Source organism: Meles meles, chromosome 11 (genome assembly GCF_922984935.1).
Source record: "Meles meles chromosome 11, mMelMel3.1 paternal haplotype, whole genome shotgun sequence".
Classification (NCBI taxonomy): Eukaryota; Metazoa; Chordata; class Mammalia; order Carnivora; family Mustelidae; genus Meles; species Meles meles.
The window spans coordinates 53,663,795-53,679,402 of NC_060076.1; the positions used below are offsets into that span (position 1 = coordinate 53,663,795).

The following is a 15,608-nucleotide window of genomic DNA, read 5'->3' on the forward strand; positions in this document are numbered from 1 at the left end:
CTCTCATAGATACAATAACTTTAGATAAACCTCCAAACCTTTTGGATACCTTATTACTAAAATGATCCCACTTACCAAAAAAGGTCAGATTTCTAATAATCTCCAACATTCAAAGCAGCATTATGTACTCAGAAATAAATGAAAAACAGTATCTGTGAAACAAACAGCAGTCACACAATATGTCCCCTTTACCTCCCCATGGACACTCTTGGGCTGAACTCTGTAAATTAAGAACCGGCTAAGAATGGCCATCTGAAAGGGAAGATCTAAATTGTAAGAAGGTAACACTTCCCCTTAGTAATGGAATATAAAGACTCATACTTTAAGAAGGAACCTAAAGCGCTAAGAGAAGTCACTTTGGGTAACCTGGAAGTCTTTTCCAGGGAGAACTGGGGAATGTGTATCAAAGCCTGAGAAGGGGCATAACCTTAGATGCAACCGTTGCACTTACTTTTTATCCCAAAAAAATCATGCCATGGTGAACAAAACAGCGAGGAGTTCCTGTCCATGGACAGCTAACAGACGCCGAGTGTTTACAATGTCCTGTCACTTGGAGCACTTTAGAATCATCTAAATGATGATTGAATCACACACAGATCTTGAATCATCCCAGCGACACAATGATTCACAGACTTCCGTGATCTCCATTTCACAGATGAAGAAACTGAAGTATACACTGTAAGTAACTTGCCCAGTTAGGCTTCTTCTGGATTTCTGTTCTCTCCACTATGTCCTCACCAAAGAAACTGTATTCTACAGACACCCCCTACCTTTGCCCCTCTTGACCATCTTAAAGCACGCGCAGGTGCACGCGCGCGCGCGCACACACACACACACACACACACACAACCATGGTTTACAAGACAGAAAGGCAAGATTAAAGGCATGAATGGACCCTATTCACTGGATAGGTAATCTTTAGCAATTTACTGCATCTCAATAAACTTCAGCTCCTTCCTTTATAAAATAGATAAAATCAGAGCATTTATTCATATGGCTGTTGTGGGGATGAGGGGATATAGTAAATGTAAAGTGCTTAGTGAAGTAACTGGTACAGGAGAAGTACTCAGCAAATGTTAACTCTCGATATTGTTCTTTGTTGTTTGTTACTGAATGGGGGTAGAGACGCAAACATTTATCACATGCCTGCTAATAACTGCTGGATATTAAACGCATCGCATAGCCTTCTCACTGGGGGAAAAACAACTCGAGGTATAAGATAAAAAGTAACAGGTACTACCTTTATAAAATGTGGGCAGAATATTTTTTGCAAAAAAGTTCTCTGCATTCACATTGTACTGGACTTTTCAGCTAAAGCTAACTTGTCTAATCTAGGTGTTTTAATTTTTTTCTAGTAGACTAATACGAGCACAGATAATAATAGTTCCGGACCGGCCAAAGGAGCTTAGACAAAGGGTTTCATTGGAGACGTGGCCTCACTGGAACATCAAGTAACATACAAGAATTAAATTAATTACAAGAAGGAAATAGGGAACTAATGTGGCTCTTCATCAAAATTATTTAAAGCTTTGGAAGAAACAGTAAACAAGAAAGAGTAAAAGAACCAAATGGAAACATACAGAGAAAAACATCCTAAATAACCATTCCTCAAAATAAAACACACACACACACACACGTGTGCTCGGGCATGCACACACACCCTTAAAAGTAATGAAAACAAGCTTCTGTTGCAAACTTCATCTTGACAAGGGCCCCATTACAGGTGCAATCCTAATAGCCCTCTCTTCCTGCTAGGCACCGTGCTCTCTATTTTACATGCATTGCCTCGTTCAGTCCTCCTCCAAGCCCGAGAAACTGGTAAGACTACACTTTTCCAAGAGAATTGAAGCTAAAAACTAGCAGAGCTCAGAGACTATGTTTTTCTGAGCTAGGTTTTCTTCTGTAGGAGCGCACCAGTCACATGGGCTTCCAGGTCTGGAGAGAAAGGGTGATTCTCTTCGCCCCCTCCACTCATGCTCACTGTTCTTCCTCCCATCCAGCGGTAGACCTGTAACCAAGCTTCCCATGCTGGGAAAGATGGACAGTGGCAGCTCCCATGGCTCCAGATGATGGTGGCCTGGGTTGGCCAAATGGTCGTCCACTGCCACGTTCCACACAGCGACCTTCTCCTCCACATAAGCAAAGGACATGTGCTCTCTAAACAGTTCCTTGGGGGCACAGACCACAAAGTGAAACAAATACTGAATTCCTAAATACGGAGTCCCACTGAGCATAACTATACATATTTATAGATTGCAAAAAGGGGAAAAGTAGTGTTCTCTAACATTAGCCTGTCACATGGAAGCAAAATTTTTTACCTGTGAATTTGTCCACAACACAGCATAAACCATGATCCGCATCCTACACAGAGACATAATGTGTATTTTGCAGATGGAAGGAAAATCCCACTATACATCTCAAAGTCTGTACGCTACCATTTAACACGGTGTCTAGATCGTCTTCTAGTATCAGATTTTCCCGGTTCAGGCTATGCAGTCAAACACAGCTCTGCTTGAATTCAGCTCTGAGCCCTGGAACTTACTTGCTGTTGATCTGAGGAGTGGTCCCTGTTGTAGTTGCCGTTTTTCACTTATAAAATGGAAACGATGCCATCTGTCATTTGACATTTAATGCCATTTCGGACAGGTCCATTGTGAAAGTTAAACATGACCTATTTAAAGAACTAAGTACGATACCTCGTCCATAGTAAATGCTCACTGAAATGGCAGCTATTCTTATTAAAGTTAAGGTCATTGACACTACAGAGCCTTTCTTCTCTGAGTACTCCAAAGCCTATCACCAGATCTGTGTGTGTGTCTGTGTGTCTGTCCGTGTCTGTGTGTCTATGTAAAAAACGCTATTATGATCCAAATCGCGTGTTCTTCTCTGCATGCAATACTAAAGTACAATATGGACAACTAAACTGCAGTGTACATCACAACATGTCAGTGCAAAATGTGCCCAAGTGTTTAGGAATTGGAGATGTGCAGAAGTATTTTTATTAGAACTTGGAAAGACAGCAGTTTGAAATAGGCATCTCTCCATTTCCTTTTTGCTATTCACTGACGTCAGGACCAAAGAGAGCTCGTGCTCTGCCGCCAAAATATGGCATTCTGAGGATCAGTCTCTTTCCAAATCACCCAAATCCATGGTTTGGGGAAAGTCTTTATTTGTGAATTATGATGAATACTAAGCCCTCTGAGAATCTGAAACAAGATAACCAAGTAAAGGATTATTTTACAGTCACTAGAAAAATCTCAGATTGCATTGTATTTGTGGTTACAATGAATTCATAAATAATGGTAATCAAATTTAAAATGTACGTCTTAATCTTGTACTAAATAACAGTACTGTATTCTAGCCTGTAACTGAAAATAAAAATATTTTATGCTGAGTTTTACATCACATATTTATTTTAAATATATTAGTGGATAATCTAATGAGAGAAATGAGTATTCTTTCTTTGTAAAGCATTAATTTGGGTACTAATAACAAATTAAATTAGGGTATGGAGCAAGTAGAAAAAAATTAACATAGCCCCACGTGGACTGACATTAATTTTGTACAAAATTAAAATTTCACGGGGTCATAAACTAAAGAATGATGAAGTTTACTTTAAACCTCAAAATGTGAAACAGAAACTGAGTTTTAGGAGATATTTCTTTAAGATACACTGAAAAATCTGGACTGCTATTGAATCAGAACAAGCTCTTTTGATATATCAGGCTTCCTACAGTTTACATGATGTTGATAGGTTTCTCTAATAAAGGCACTGGGCATTAAAAGGTGAATAAAGCACATATTGAATTTCATTTTGTCCAATTAAAAAACTGTCCTAACCCCAAGGAAAAAAAAATGCTCACAATAATCCAGTAGGAGCCTCGATTACAAAGAATCTGCAGCATCTGAAAATGAGTATATTTTTTAAAAGATCTTCTTTATTAAGTTTATCTTAAAGTTACTTGGGGTTTCACAATTTGGTACTTGGGAGTTTTATAAATGAAATAACCCAGTTTGCACATATCACGCTGTCTGTTAAAACTAAAAATTAAGGGTAAATAAATGCTCTTCAATGCCAAGTACGGTTTGGTTCCACAGTTGCTTACATTACATTACCACATAAGAAATGTTGGCTCTACTCTGGAATTAACATTGAAAATTTTCAAATATCTCTCTTGATAAGTTTACCGAAAGTGATTTATTTTAAAACAATAAGAGCTACAAATTGAGACGAGCTTAGAGAGATAACAGCCTAGTGTCTTATTGTCCTCTGCTGACAGGAAAGCATGTTCTTTACATACTGTACTTAGCTATAAAACACGTATTTTTCCTTGGTAAAAAAAAATAATAATAACTTTTCTGGATTATTTAGTAGGCTATTTCGAGACTGTGAGAGGAAAAAAAAAAAAAGAAAAACAAGTATTTGAGAAATAGTGTTCCACGGTGGAAGAAAAATTAAGAGAAATTATTTGCATCTCCTTTGGGTTATTCACAATACTTGGAGGCTTTCATTCTCTCCAGTTAGTGCAATTTATTTTTCCACACGTCTCAGGAGCAAACAATGTTATTTAGACTCTAACCTGGCACGCTACCACCTCTGGCCCGCCCTTGAGCCCCTCCATCGCAAAGGTCTCCAGGTGCAGTCTGGGTAGCTGCAGGGTGAAGTCATTCCTACTTGCCGCAGTCCGTGACAGCGAGATCTGATCTCTGACCTAAAGGGAAAAAAACAGCATCAATGGTAATTCCCCTTCAGACACATTAACTGGGATGAACTGGGTCCCCTTGAGCCCACTGAGTGGACTTGCATTGATCGCTGGACCTGAAATCCATGAATAAATTTAGGACTAATTGATTTTTCGTTGCAAATAAATCTCTAATTCAGAGTGCTGGGGGAGAATGTTAAGAAGAAAAAGCATCCTCCTGCTTGAAATGAGGGAGGGAAGAAGAGTCACTGGAGCTCTTCTGATCAAGAGGTTTTGAATTATTTTTTCACTGTTCCACCCTCAAAAGAAAAAAAGAAAGAAGGAAAAAATACCCACAAAATCAAAAACAAACAGCGATCTCCTAATTACTGTCACTTTCTTAATAACATGTTTCATTTAACTGGTATTAACTGATATATATTAGACAAGATAGTTATTAGGTGCTAGTCTTTGAAAAGAAAACTTCAATAATATGTACCCTGGAATAAAAACAAATAGACTCAACACACAAGGAGACTTAAAAATATACCAGGCAGAGGTTTATTTGCCCATTTCCTTCTGACTAAACTTGAGTCTTAACGATTAAATACATATAAACCAACTCAGTCACGCAACTTCTAAATAAGATAACGAATAAAAGCAGTGGTATTTGTACTATATTTTAAGTATTCGGAAGGTAACAATACAAACATATCACAGATACGGAAGAAATACCAATTCTCTAGCCAGTATAGGGATCACAGGCAGTTGATATTACACTGCCACCTTCTGGACAAAAGAGAAACTACGCCCCATATACTACCCGTAGATAAAAAGAAAATGCTCAGAAACAGATCTGTTTTCATTTTTAATTTCCAAACTTAGTAAGAGCTTTAAGATTTTCACAGCTTAGCTTTCCTAAGATCAGTGAGATTTCTTTTTTAATTATGTATTTTAACGATAGTAGATTTCATATGTAGGCATATTTTCTAACTTTTCTTATGCCTGACTTTGTTTTAAAAATGTATCTCTTTGCTACCATATATTGGATAAATATTATGCAACTAGCTTAAAGCCACAGGGTCAAAAGTGTTTTTGATGAAGTAGTAATGGTCAAGAATGGGAGAACTACAAAAAATAGCACTAATTGCTCAAACGTATTTTTCTATATCCCCACTTTTCCCTGAGCAACTTCAAATGTAACTTGGCAACAATATAAGATAGGAAACCTCTCCTTCGCTTTTCTATTCGACTTGGGAAGCTTCCAAACCCTGTTTGAATTATTTCTTATTTTATGAATGAACTATCACACTGCATACAGTTTCCTTAAACCAACAAACACACACAAACATTTGATGCCATCTTTAATTGTTCATGCTAATCTACACTTATAAAAATCTTTATACTCCCAGGTTGAGCAGAAGTAGTTCTGTCAATAAGTGAATGTCAAATGTATGCTATAAAACATACACTGTAATGCAATTTTTATAATGGTGTGAGTACTGTATGCACACCGGAGTCCCAATTCAGAACGTTTCTTTATCTCTAACAAACATTCTCCAGAGTCCTCAGTCAGGATGAGAATGCTTTTAACTTACTTAACATAACAAAATAAATCATATTTTACAAATACATTTGCTTTAGGTTTTATATTTTATACGTATGGATACCTTCTCCTGCTTTTTGTGGTCACCAATGCACACTCAGATAAAAGAAAACATTAATGTGGATTAAGGTACTGAGAATTTATCAACATCAAACCACTAGTGTTTTTGCCTTCTACCCTTCTGAACCATAGTCAATAGATCTAAATATTTTACTGCACCCTGGCCAATTCATTGTTTGATGTTTAAAAACTCACCCAGAATCAAAGAAAATTTATTAAATTTGAGCCCCCAAATGAGATACTATTAGCTTTGAAAGTCAAGTTTAACTGCGATATTGATGATTCTCTTTTTTCTGTGACAAAATTCACTAGGGAAATCCTGGAAGTCAAAGTACAAAAGCAGATTGCTAATATGGGCAAAGGGGGAGGGAGGACCATAAGCAATGGAGGCATAATCCACAACACAGCTCCAGCTCTGGAGGTCCTTGAACTCGATGATTATCAGGCACCAGACTTCAACTGTGAAGCTTGACATACAGGAACAGTAAGCCACATTTTATAGTCTCTAAATAAACTCACTGAACAACAGGAAGCCAAGGCATTTGGCAGTTAAACCTGGGACTTCTTATCAAATTAACATTCTCACTACAACATTATTTAATTTGCCAGATTAAATTGTTCTTTATATTAAATAGGGGGGAAAAACTCAAAAGCCAGTGATTTTGCTAAGCCGAATAATGGGCATCATAATTACAACTTTATTTGAATATGCATGTGTTAATACTTTCATTTAATTGTAAAGGTGTTGAGACTGTGGGCAGTGCCATCAAGAGAGAGTGCTACATAACAGACATAATATCACAAATATTTCTACTACATTTTAAGAGTTGATTTAAGAGTAAATTAAGCCAGACCTTTGAGAGAAGGCATCCAAAATGTTCTCCAAATATTTCTAGAAGTTTTCTCTCACCCTTAAAAACGGATCAGCTAGGAATTTTGTTATCGTCAGGGGTACAGGGAGTGAAGGCAGCACGTTGAGAGAAGGCAAAACAGTGACAGAGGACAAGTAAAATTACAACCAGCAGCAAAGAAGCAGGAAGGGAAGATGACAAGGAACAGGAAAACATGAAGGGTGAAAGATGAGACTGTTCAGAAGAGCGCAGAAAGCAAGCCTGAATTTCAAAGGGTGAGCAGGATAAACGGGAAAGAGATTCAACCCAGAACAGTAAGAAAAAAGATTCACCCTGTACTGCATTCAATTTGTTTATGAAAAACATAGATCAGGCAGCCTGAGAACAAAGTAACCAAAATCAGAACAGAGGTAAGTGAGATTTCCTCGGGAAACACTGTCCATTGGATATAAAATGATTCCTTTCAAATGCGAGAATCTAAAATAAGCTTCTTTACTGTCAAAAGAATTCTGAAGTAACAATATCAGTATAATAAAATCACTTTTTTCCCTAACAGGAGAAGTAGGCTCACCTTTGAAAATACAGACATTAGTGTGTGAACTAAGGTGAAAACCACCATTGTCACCTGTCTGTACACTAAATAACAATTTCAAATTTCGAACTAAAATTATGATTTCAAAAGTCAGTCTTTAATTCTGTTAAAGCACCTCATTATTCATCCTTCAATTAAGATTCTATACCCGTTTCACTGTATTTATAGCTATGAATGATAACATGTATATAATAATGTCTTTCTATTTCAAAATGGGTAACAGTCCATACTTAACCTATAAGGAATTTTTCATACAATTTCACAATATAAATCTCATTTGCCAAATTGCATACATTTTTACAACATTCTATATAACTGTTCAATTTCACAATATTTGGACAAAGAATAAAGAAAACATACCTCCGTTACTATACTCTGAAATTTTGATGTTTAGGAAAGTAGTTTGCTTTCTCCCTTCCCTATTACATACTTTCAGAAAGCACATATTTCTAACAGATATGCCATAAGACACAAGAGAAACAAAAGGTGGAGAGAGAAAAATAAATGAAACTTTCTAAGAAGTCAAAACACGGTATGAAATATCTATTTATTTTATCCTCACACTCGAGTTCCAAACTGAAGTGATTCAGAAGACCCGTGTTCCTATTCCTCCTATTCCTCTGCTTGGCCTTTGCTCACAAGCCTCCAATCTGTTTTCTAATTTTCCGTACTCCCACCATAACACAAAAAAAGCTATTCCTGGTGGACAGATCAACTCTGAGATTACATTAGTCATTTTTGGGAAAACTGTTCAACTCTCAAAACGTGAACCTGCGTGTCGTATCACTCACAGCTATAAATCCCTCCAGACCTAATGTTCCAAATGAAAACACACACACACACACACACACACACAATGTGGCACTAGTTGTGTTTTTACCACCAGGACACTAAGGAAGAAGTAGTAGGGTTGTAGATAGAAATTCAAGTATGGTTACCACATAAAAAGATATACATAGTGCCTGAATCTTAAATCTGGGAAAAGTAAGTGATAATTAGTATTTCACATCACACCCTTGAGCTGGCTAAAATTTTACTTACTCCAATCTAGTATGGCATCCATTGCTTCAAAATAAACTTTCTGACCACAGACAGTGTCATCAAGAAGAGATCATAGTCTACAGTGTTTCCTGTGACCTCCTTTCTTGCCACTCTGTGTTCCTGTTCTACTTTGTTTCCACTTCCCTACCTTCCTCTGTCCCATGCCCTCCTCTGCCCTTCCTTCCACCTCCACTGATTCCTTATGGCTTTCCCTTCTCTCTGTCTTCCTACACTAGTGCAGACTACACACTATTTTTCAACCTCTGCAGTAGAAAGCAGCGTGTCCTTGGCACGCTACAGCCCAGGAACCAAATCCAGCCCACCGCCTGTTATTGTAAATAAAGTTTTATTGGAACACATGACACTGATTCATTTACCTATTGTCTTTGGCTGTCTTCCTGCCACCATGAGAGTTGAATAGTTGAGACAGAGACCATACGGTCCACAAAGCCTAAAATATTTACTGTCTGACCCTTTACAGAAAATGTTGGCCATCCTCTGCCTTAAAGGTACAGAAGGAAAGACAATATTTTTCACCAGCTGTCAAGTTTTTTAAATAACCACATCTCACCAGAGAATATCTCAACAATTTCTAGCAGGTGAACCTTCTATCAGTAATGCAGGGTTGCATTCCGCAGACACTTTCCGGCTTATTTTTCTCAAGTGTTTCATAAAATAAGTGTACTATCTCCTGATAAACTTTCAAGTTTTATGTAGTCTGGTATGCAACATGACTGGGTCTAACTTTCCTGGCACACCCTCTCATACCTAATCAACAAAATTTGGTTAAACAAGTAGAACAGGCATATTGGAGAGCCTTTTGTAAACAGAGAACAGCATCAGCCAGAGTTAACTCTTTAAGGACACTGCTAGCAAGAAAACCACTGTGCATACAGAGCGGTTATATATCGTAGTAGTATGTGATCGAATAAGAATGTCCTTCCAAACTCACAAATTCTACAAGGCAGGAAAAAGAGAGAACATGATTTTTTAAAAAAAGGAAAAAGATCATTAGCAGCTCCAGGATTCTGGTATGTGCCTACTGAGAGAAGGAGGGCGTTAAGCTTGTCAACACAATGAAAATGACATTCAAGGATCGAATAGTTACATCTGAGTGGACATCTTCATCTGTCTGTTACCTTTTCCTTAACTATCTGATAATGAAATGGACAGAGAGTAATACTTCCATTAATAGTACCATTGGTACTTCCAAAAGTACTTTTTGCTTTTCAGAGTACTCTTCAGACTACCTCCCTTGATTCCGCCATCCACCTTGTGAAACAGTCATTACCATCCTTAATACAAGGATGCTGAGTCCAGTGCTCTTAGCACTAATTCCTAATGCCTCTTAATATTTATAATAAACAGTTAACAGTTGGGGAAATTGCTTCGGATTTTGGTAATTCTTCCATTTCCCTACCTAAACAACAACATTATTTTTTTTAACTTGCCTTGGTCCGTTGTCTGGCAATCTTAGCAAAAATGTGTAAGTTTCATAAACGTAGTTTTGTGAGAAGTAATGGGGACTATTATTCAAACATCCTTTCCTCAGTAGTTTCTGTGGACCTGTGGGCATTCTCCTTCTCTCGTGTTTTCTTTCTCCCATGGCCTCACACACACACACCCACACACACACACACACACACACACACACAGTTACACTGACAGACAAGTTACCTGTGCAGCAATCATCCTTATACACTGTCATCATCTCACATGGAAGATTCCCAGGCTATGACGTCCCAAGATACATGCAGCAGTTCCAGCTGTGCCCCACACCCACAGGAAGGAGACCCTGGCGCTCAGAAGAAGCGGACACTCCATGGACGTTGCAGCAAACACAGGCACTCATCATTGGAAAAGAAGGAAGTAAGAAACTAGCCTTCTCTTCCTGGCAGGTTCCTTAACTTAACCTCCAACTCTGGAGCTGAGCCAGAACACTCCAAGGACTGCCGGCTGCTGTGACCAGGAAAAGAGGGCAAATCCACCACCGCCACCACCCCACGCATTCATAATTGCATCCCAGTTATGGACCTAGAAAATGGATCTCATGAATCAAATTAGCAAGCTGGCTACATCCCAATAAGGATCTGAAAAACTGAGCCCTCCAATCAAATTATCTGGCTGGAGGAGAGGGTGATTTGATCACGGACATCTTCTAAAGGCAGCATGATAAATCTCTGGTGTAGGTTACACACCATAGAATGTACCCCACAAACAGATTACTGTGACCTTGAGCTATTTAAACAAACACCAAACCCATACTTGAGCGTGGGGAAATATGTTTATGCATTGTTAACAGTCCTCCACACAGAAATATTTTCTTTCCTAGGGTAAATTATTGCAAAGGATAAAGGCCAGGGCACAACTGAAATTAGCCATTTAGATGTGTTTAGGCTAAAACCTGTTAAGAACACGTACATGACATTCTGTAGCATCTTATCTTTCATTTGTCAAGGTTTTTAAATCCCTCCTGAGCTGGAGTACCATTTTTAGCTTGGCTAGGTCAGAATGACACTGAACAATATGAATTATGACACACAAGACAGCTATACGGACAGAGTTGTCATCTGCAAGCCAGCTGGGCTAACACCTGTAATGTCCTGCACAGCTGATCTTCAGAGCCGGGATCCAGAAACTAAGAATGTGGAGGAGTTCCAAGACCACAAGTAACATTTAAAGAGTCATTAACGAGTCACTAAAAATTGGGTTTGGGGAGGCAGTAAATCATATTTCGACTTTTAAAAGACTGTCAGCTCTACAATTAAAAGCTGTTCTGTGGTGTATCCATTCCTTATAAATTCACTGAAAACTAAAAATCAAAAGATAACTATGTATAATCAAATATTTGGGTTAGCCATCTTTAAGATAAGATTATAAAATCACATTTAAAGATTTGGCAAGATAGTGTCTTCAACTATCAGATTCTGTTGGACTCTAATCCATTCCACAGTCCACTCTAACAAAAGAAGTTCTCATCTTTCTACTTCCTAAGAGTCGAACCAGCAAAAAACAGATTGCAACAGGACTATCACACCCTGTAAATTCCTTGTTAGTGCACCCCTGTTTCCTAGAGATGTTCTTATAATCAAATTTAGGCTATCTCCTCTAGCTCATTAGGCAAAATAAATACACGTGCTATGTTTAGCAATCAAATAAAGCAATATCAGCAAGACCTCCACTGAAATACAGAGATGGCTTCAGCTTTGTTTAGGGACTGGGTGATGGTAGAATTTGACTCATTGACACATTCCTTAAGTGCCTACTGGGTACCAGGCACTGTGATAGATGCTGAGGATATAAAAATTAAGGAGACAGAATTCCATCCCTCAAGGACTCCAAACTCTAGTGGCATAATTAATCTCTCAAAATGCATTTGCTAGCTTCCCATTTATCTATAATGTCTTGTTTCTCCTGTCAATTGCTATACTGCCTTCTTTCTTTTCCAGAGTATTACGGTAATCAATCTCAAACCTTTATCTTTAGCCTTTTTCCCTTAGGTCCAGACTCACATATCTTGCTGATCATCCCACCTTTCTTCAAACTTGGGTATTTCCAAAACAAAACTCATCACTGTCTCCCTTCTTCTCCCTACCAAAAAAAAAAAAAAAAAAGCCTGCTCCTCTTCTTGTATTTCCAACACCCATCAGCCAATCACACTGCTCATCCTGGGAGGCATCCTCCCCTGCCTTTTTTATCCTTGTTCACCATTTTACTAAATAAGTTTCACATCCTTTCCTCTGACACCACCTATCATCACTACCCTGGTCCGACCTTCTCCTGTTTCCACCAAGTCTACAGAACCATGGGTCATAAGACCACCTTCATTACTCATGATATCCAGTCTGCAAATATGCCCTCCAGAGCCCAGAATCAGTAAGGAAATCTGACCATATCAGTGCCAAGCTTAAACCCTAGTTTCCTCCCACTGCCACCATGATAAAAATCCAAGGGTCTCAGAATGGCCAAAAAAGAAAAACAACTTCGATGACTTGGCTTCCAAGTACCTCATTCAGCCTCCTCTCTTGTACTCTCCTTGCACTTCCTGCTGAACTGAAGATGTCTGGATATTCACACTTCCATGCGGTTCCTCACACACACTATCCTCTCTACTGGAACGCCTTCCCCACCTTTCTTCACATGTCAAAGCCCCATCCAGGCATTAATTCTAAGAAACCTTCAGACAACCCATGGGATTTCTGAGTATGCCTCCTAGGTGAGTAAGTCCATCTCCGTGGGTGTGGAACTGTATCTAATGGATGTGTATTTACCACGGTTTACTGGAATTATCTGTGCCTCTGCCTTCAGAGAAAGGAGAGATAGATATAAATGTAGATATAGATATACACACATACATACACCTACACACACATACACACACACACACATACACACAGACTATGGTCTCTCTCTCTCTCTATCTCTCTCTCTCTATATATATATATATGGGGTTTTTTTGGTTGGTTGGTTGATTCTCCAAAGACTGGTACAGCTCCTGGCATATAACATACACTTTTAAAGCTTTTGTAGAACTCAACTATTCTTATTAAATATTGGATAAGAGATTTTAAGTAACTTTACGGTAGAAGTGAATCTCAAAGGATATCAGCAAAAACTCCTGTGACTTCCTAGCTATTGTCCAGTATCAGTCAGTCTGATAAATTTACAGGGTTTATAGACGCAAGGTCCTCTAAAGTCTTTTGAAGCTTCTGGGTTCTGACTTCCTGTTTTATCTTTTAGACATTTTACTGAAAAGGCACTTAAGACTTCTCCCTAAATGTTCAGAGGTACCTTTAAAATTCATAGTACACCACAATCATACACAGGAAACACTATTGTTAGTCCTTCCAAACATATAGGACTCAAGGAGTCTCTAACAGCCTCAGAATGACTACCAAAAAAGTTCACTCTTTTCTACATTCCAATTTTACCCAAATTTACTTACGTTTACCCCCAGCTATAATAAATCAAGACATCTCTCTGTTAAACATTTGGTTAACACCCAAGAAACACTTAATTTTCTCAAACTTAATGCTAAATAATTGGGATATTATCCTATACATCCAGTCATTACCTTATCCTGAAGGCTAACTCTATATTCTAATATAATTCTATAGTCTATAGAATTCTATAGACTATAGAATTATATTCTAATATAATTATTGTACTTTTTTATAGAATATGAATTATATTCTAATATAATTATTTTACTTTTCCTCCTTTTCTCACAATAGAAATACTAAAGCATGTCTGGAGAGTCTCTTAATTTAAAGAAAAAAATCAGTCCTAAGAGTCTATATTATCAGTAATATTAGAAACCTACTAGTATATTTATTAGGCAAATAAAAGTATATGACTTTAGGGAATGATGTTAGCAAAAATGGTGAAATAAGGAACACCAAAAGTCAGTCCCTCCACACACACAAAAAAGGAAATCCCTAGGGCACCTGGGTGGCTCAGTCAGTTTAGTGTCTGCTCTTGCCTCAGGTCATGATCTTGGATTCCAGAGATTGAGCCCTGAGTCCAGCTCCCTGCTCAGTGGGGGGCCTGCTTCTCCCTCTCTCTCAGCGTGCTTCCCCTGCCCCAGCTTGTGCTCTCTCCCTTGCTCTCTCTCTCTCTCTCTCAAGTAAATAAATAAAATCTTTTTTAAAAAAACAGTGACTACTCTGACAAAATTGGTCAGAATCAACTTTTTCAGAACTCTAGAAACTAACTGAAAGTTTACAGCAACCAAGCAAAAACTTACTCAAGGAAAAAGCACCTGAATCTCAGCATTTAAGGAAATCTCTGTTGAAACACTAGCAGATGATGAAGTTAACAGAACAGAGATTTCAGTGGCCATACTTGACAAAGAATGGAGACTTTACATGGAAATGAAAAGTACAGTATAGGAAATATGGTCAATAATATTGTAATAATGTGACAGTGACCACTTATCATGGTGAGCACTGAGTCATGTACAGAATTGTCAAATTGCTAGGTAATATATCTGAAACTCCATATAATACCGTATGTCAACAAACTGAAAAAATTAGTTCAGAAAAGTCACTGAACGAACAATGACCACTAGAATAAGCAGCAACAAACAACACCAGGGATGGAGGAGAATCTGATTTCTAGAGTTCGCACATTGCACTATGCAAAATATTCACTTTTCAACAAAAAGCTATGAAGCATGCAAAAAGATAAGAAAGTATAGCCCATACATAAGAAAAACAGAAACTAATAGGAACTCAGGAAGCCTGAACATTGGATTTACCACACAATGACACTAAATCAATTATTTTAAATATGCTTAAAGTGTTAAAGAAAACTGTGTACAAATAAACCAAAGGAAACCATGAGAATAGTATCCTCCAAAACAGAAAATATAAAGAGATAGACAGCATAAAAAGGAACCAAATAGAAATACTGAGGTTGACATATTCAAAGTACTTAAAGGGGAAAAAAAACTGTCAACCAAAAATTTTATATCCAACAAAAATATTCTTCAAAAATGAAAGAAAGGGGTGCCTGGGTGGCTCAGTCCGATAAGCATCCAACTCTTGATTTCAGCTGAGGTCATGATCCCAGCATCATGCAATCAAGTCCTGTATCAGGCTCCGCACTCAGCATGCAGTCTGCTTGTGCTTCTGCCTCTGCTCCTCCCCTCACTCACTCTGTCTCATCTCTATCTCTAAAATAAATAAATAAAATCTTTTAAAAAGGGGGGGGAGGAGAAATTAAGCCATTCCAAGATAAACAAAAGCTGAGGGTATTCACTACCCCTAGTCTTG

The 15,608-nt window shown here is 38.1% G+C and overlaps 1 protein-coding gene across 1 annotated transcript in view; it reads right to left on the reverse strand.

Annotated features, from left to right (window-relative positions):
* The window catches only part of CCDC171 (coiled-coil domain containing 171), a 300,537-nt gene that overhangs the window by 69,115 nt on the left and 215,814 nt on the right, over positions 1-15,608 (reverse strand). Inside the window, exon 24 of the mRNA XM_046023926.1 lies at positions 4,581-4,712. Within this exon, the coding sequence (XP_045879882.1) occupies positions 4,581-4,712 (132 nt within the window). The remainder of the gene's footprint in view (positions 1-4,580; positions 4,713-15,608) is intronic.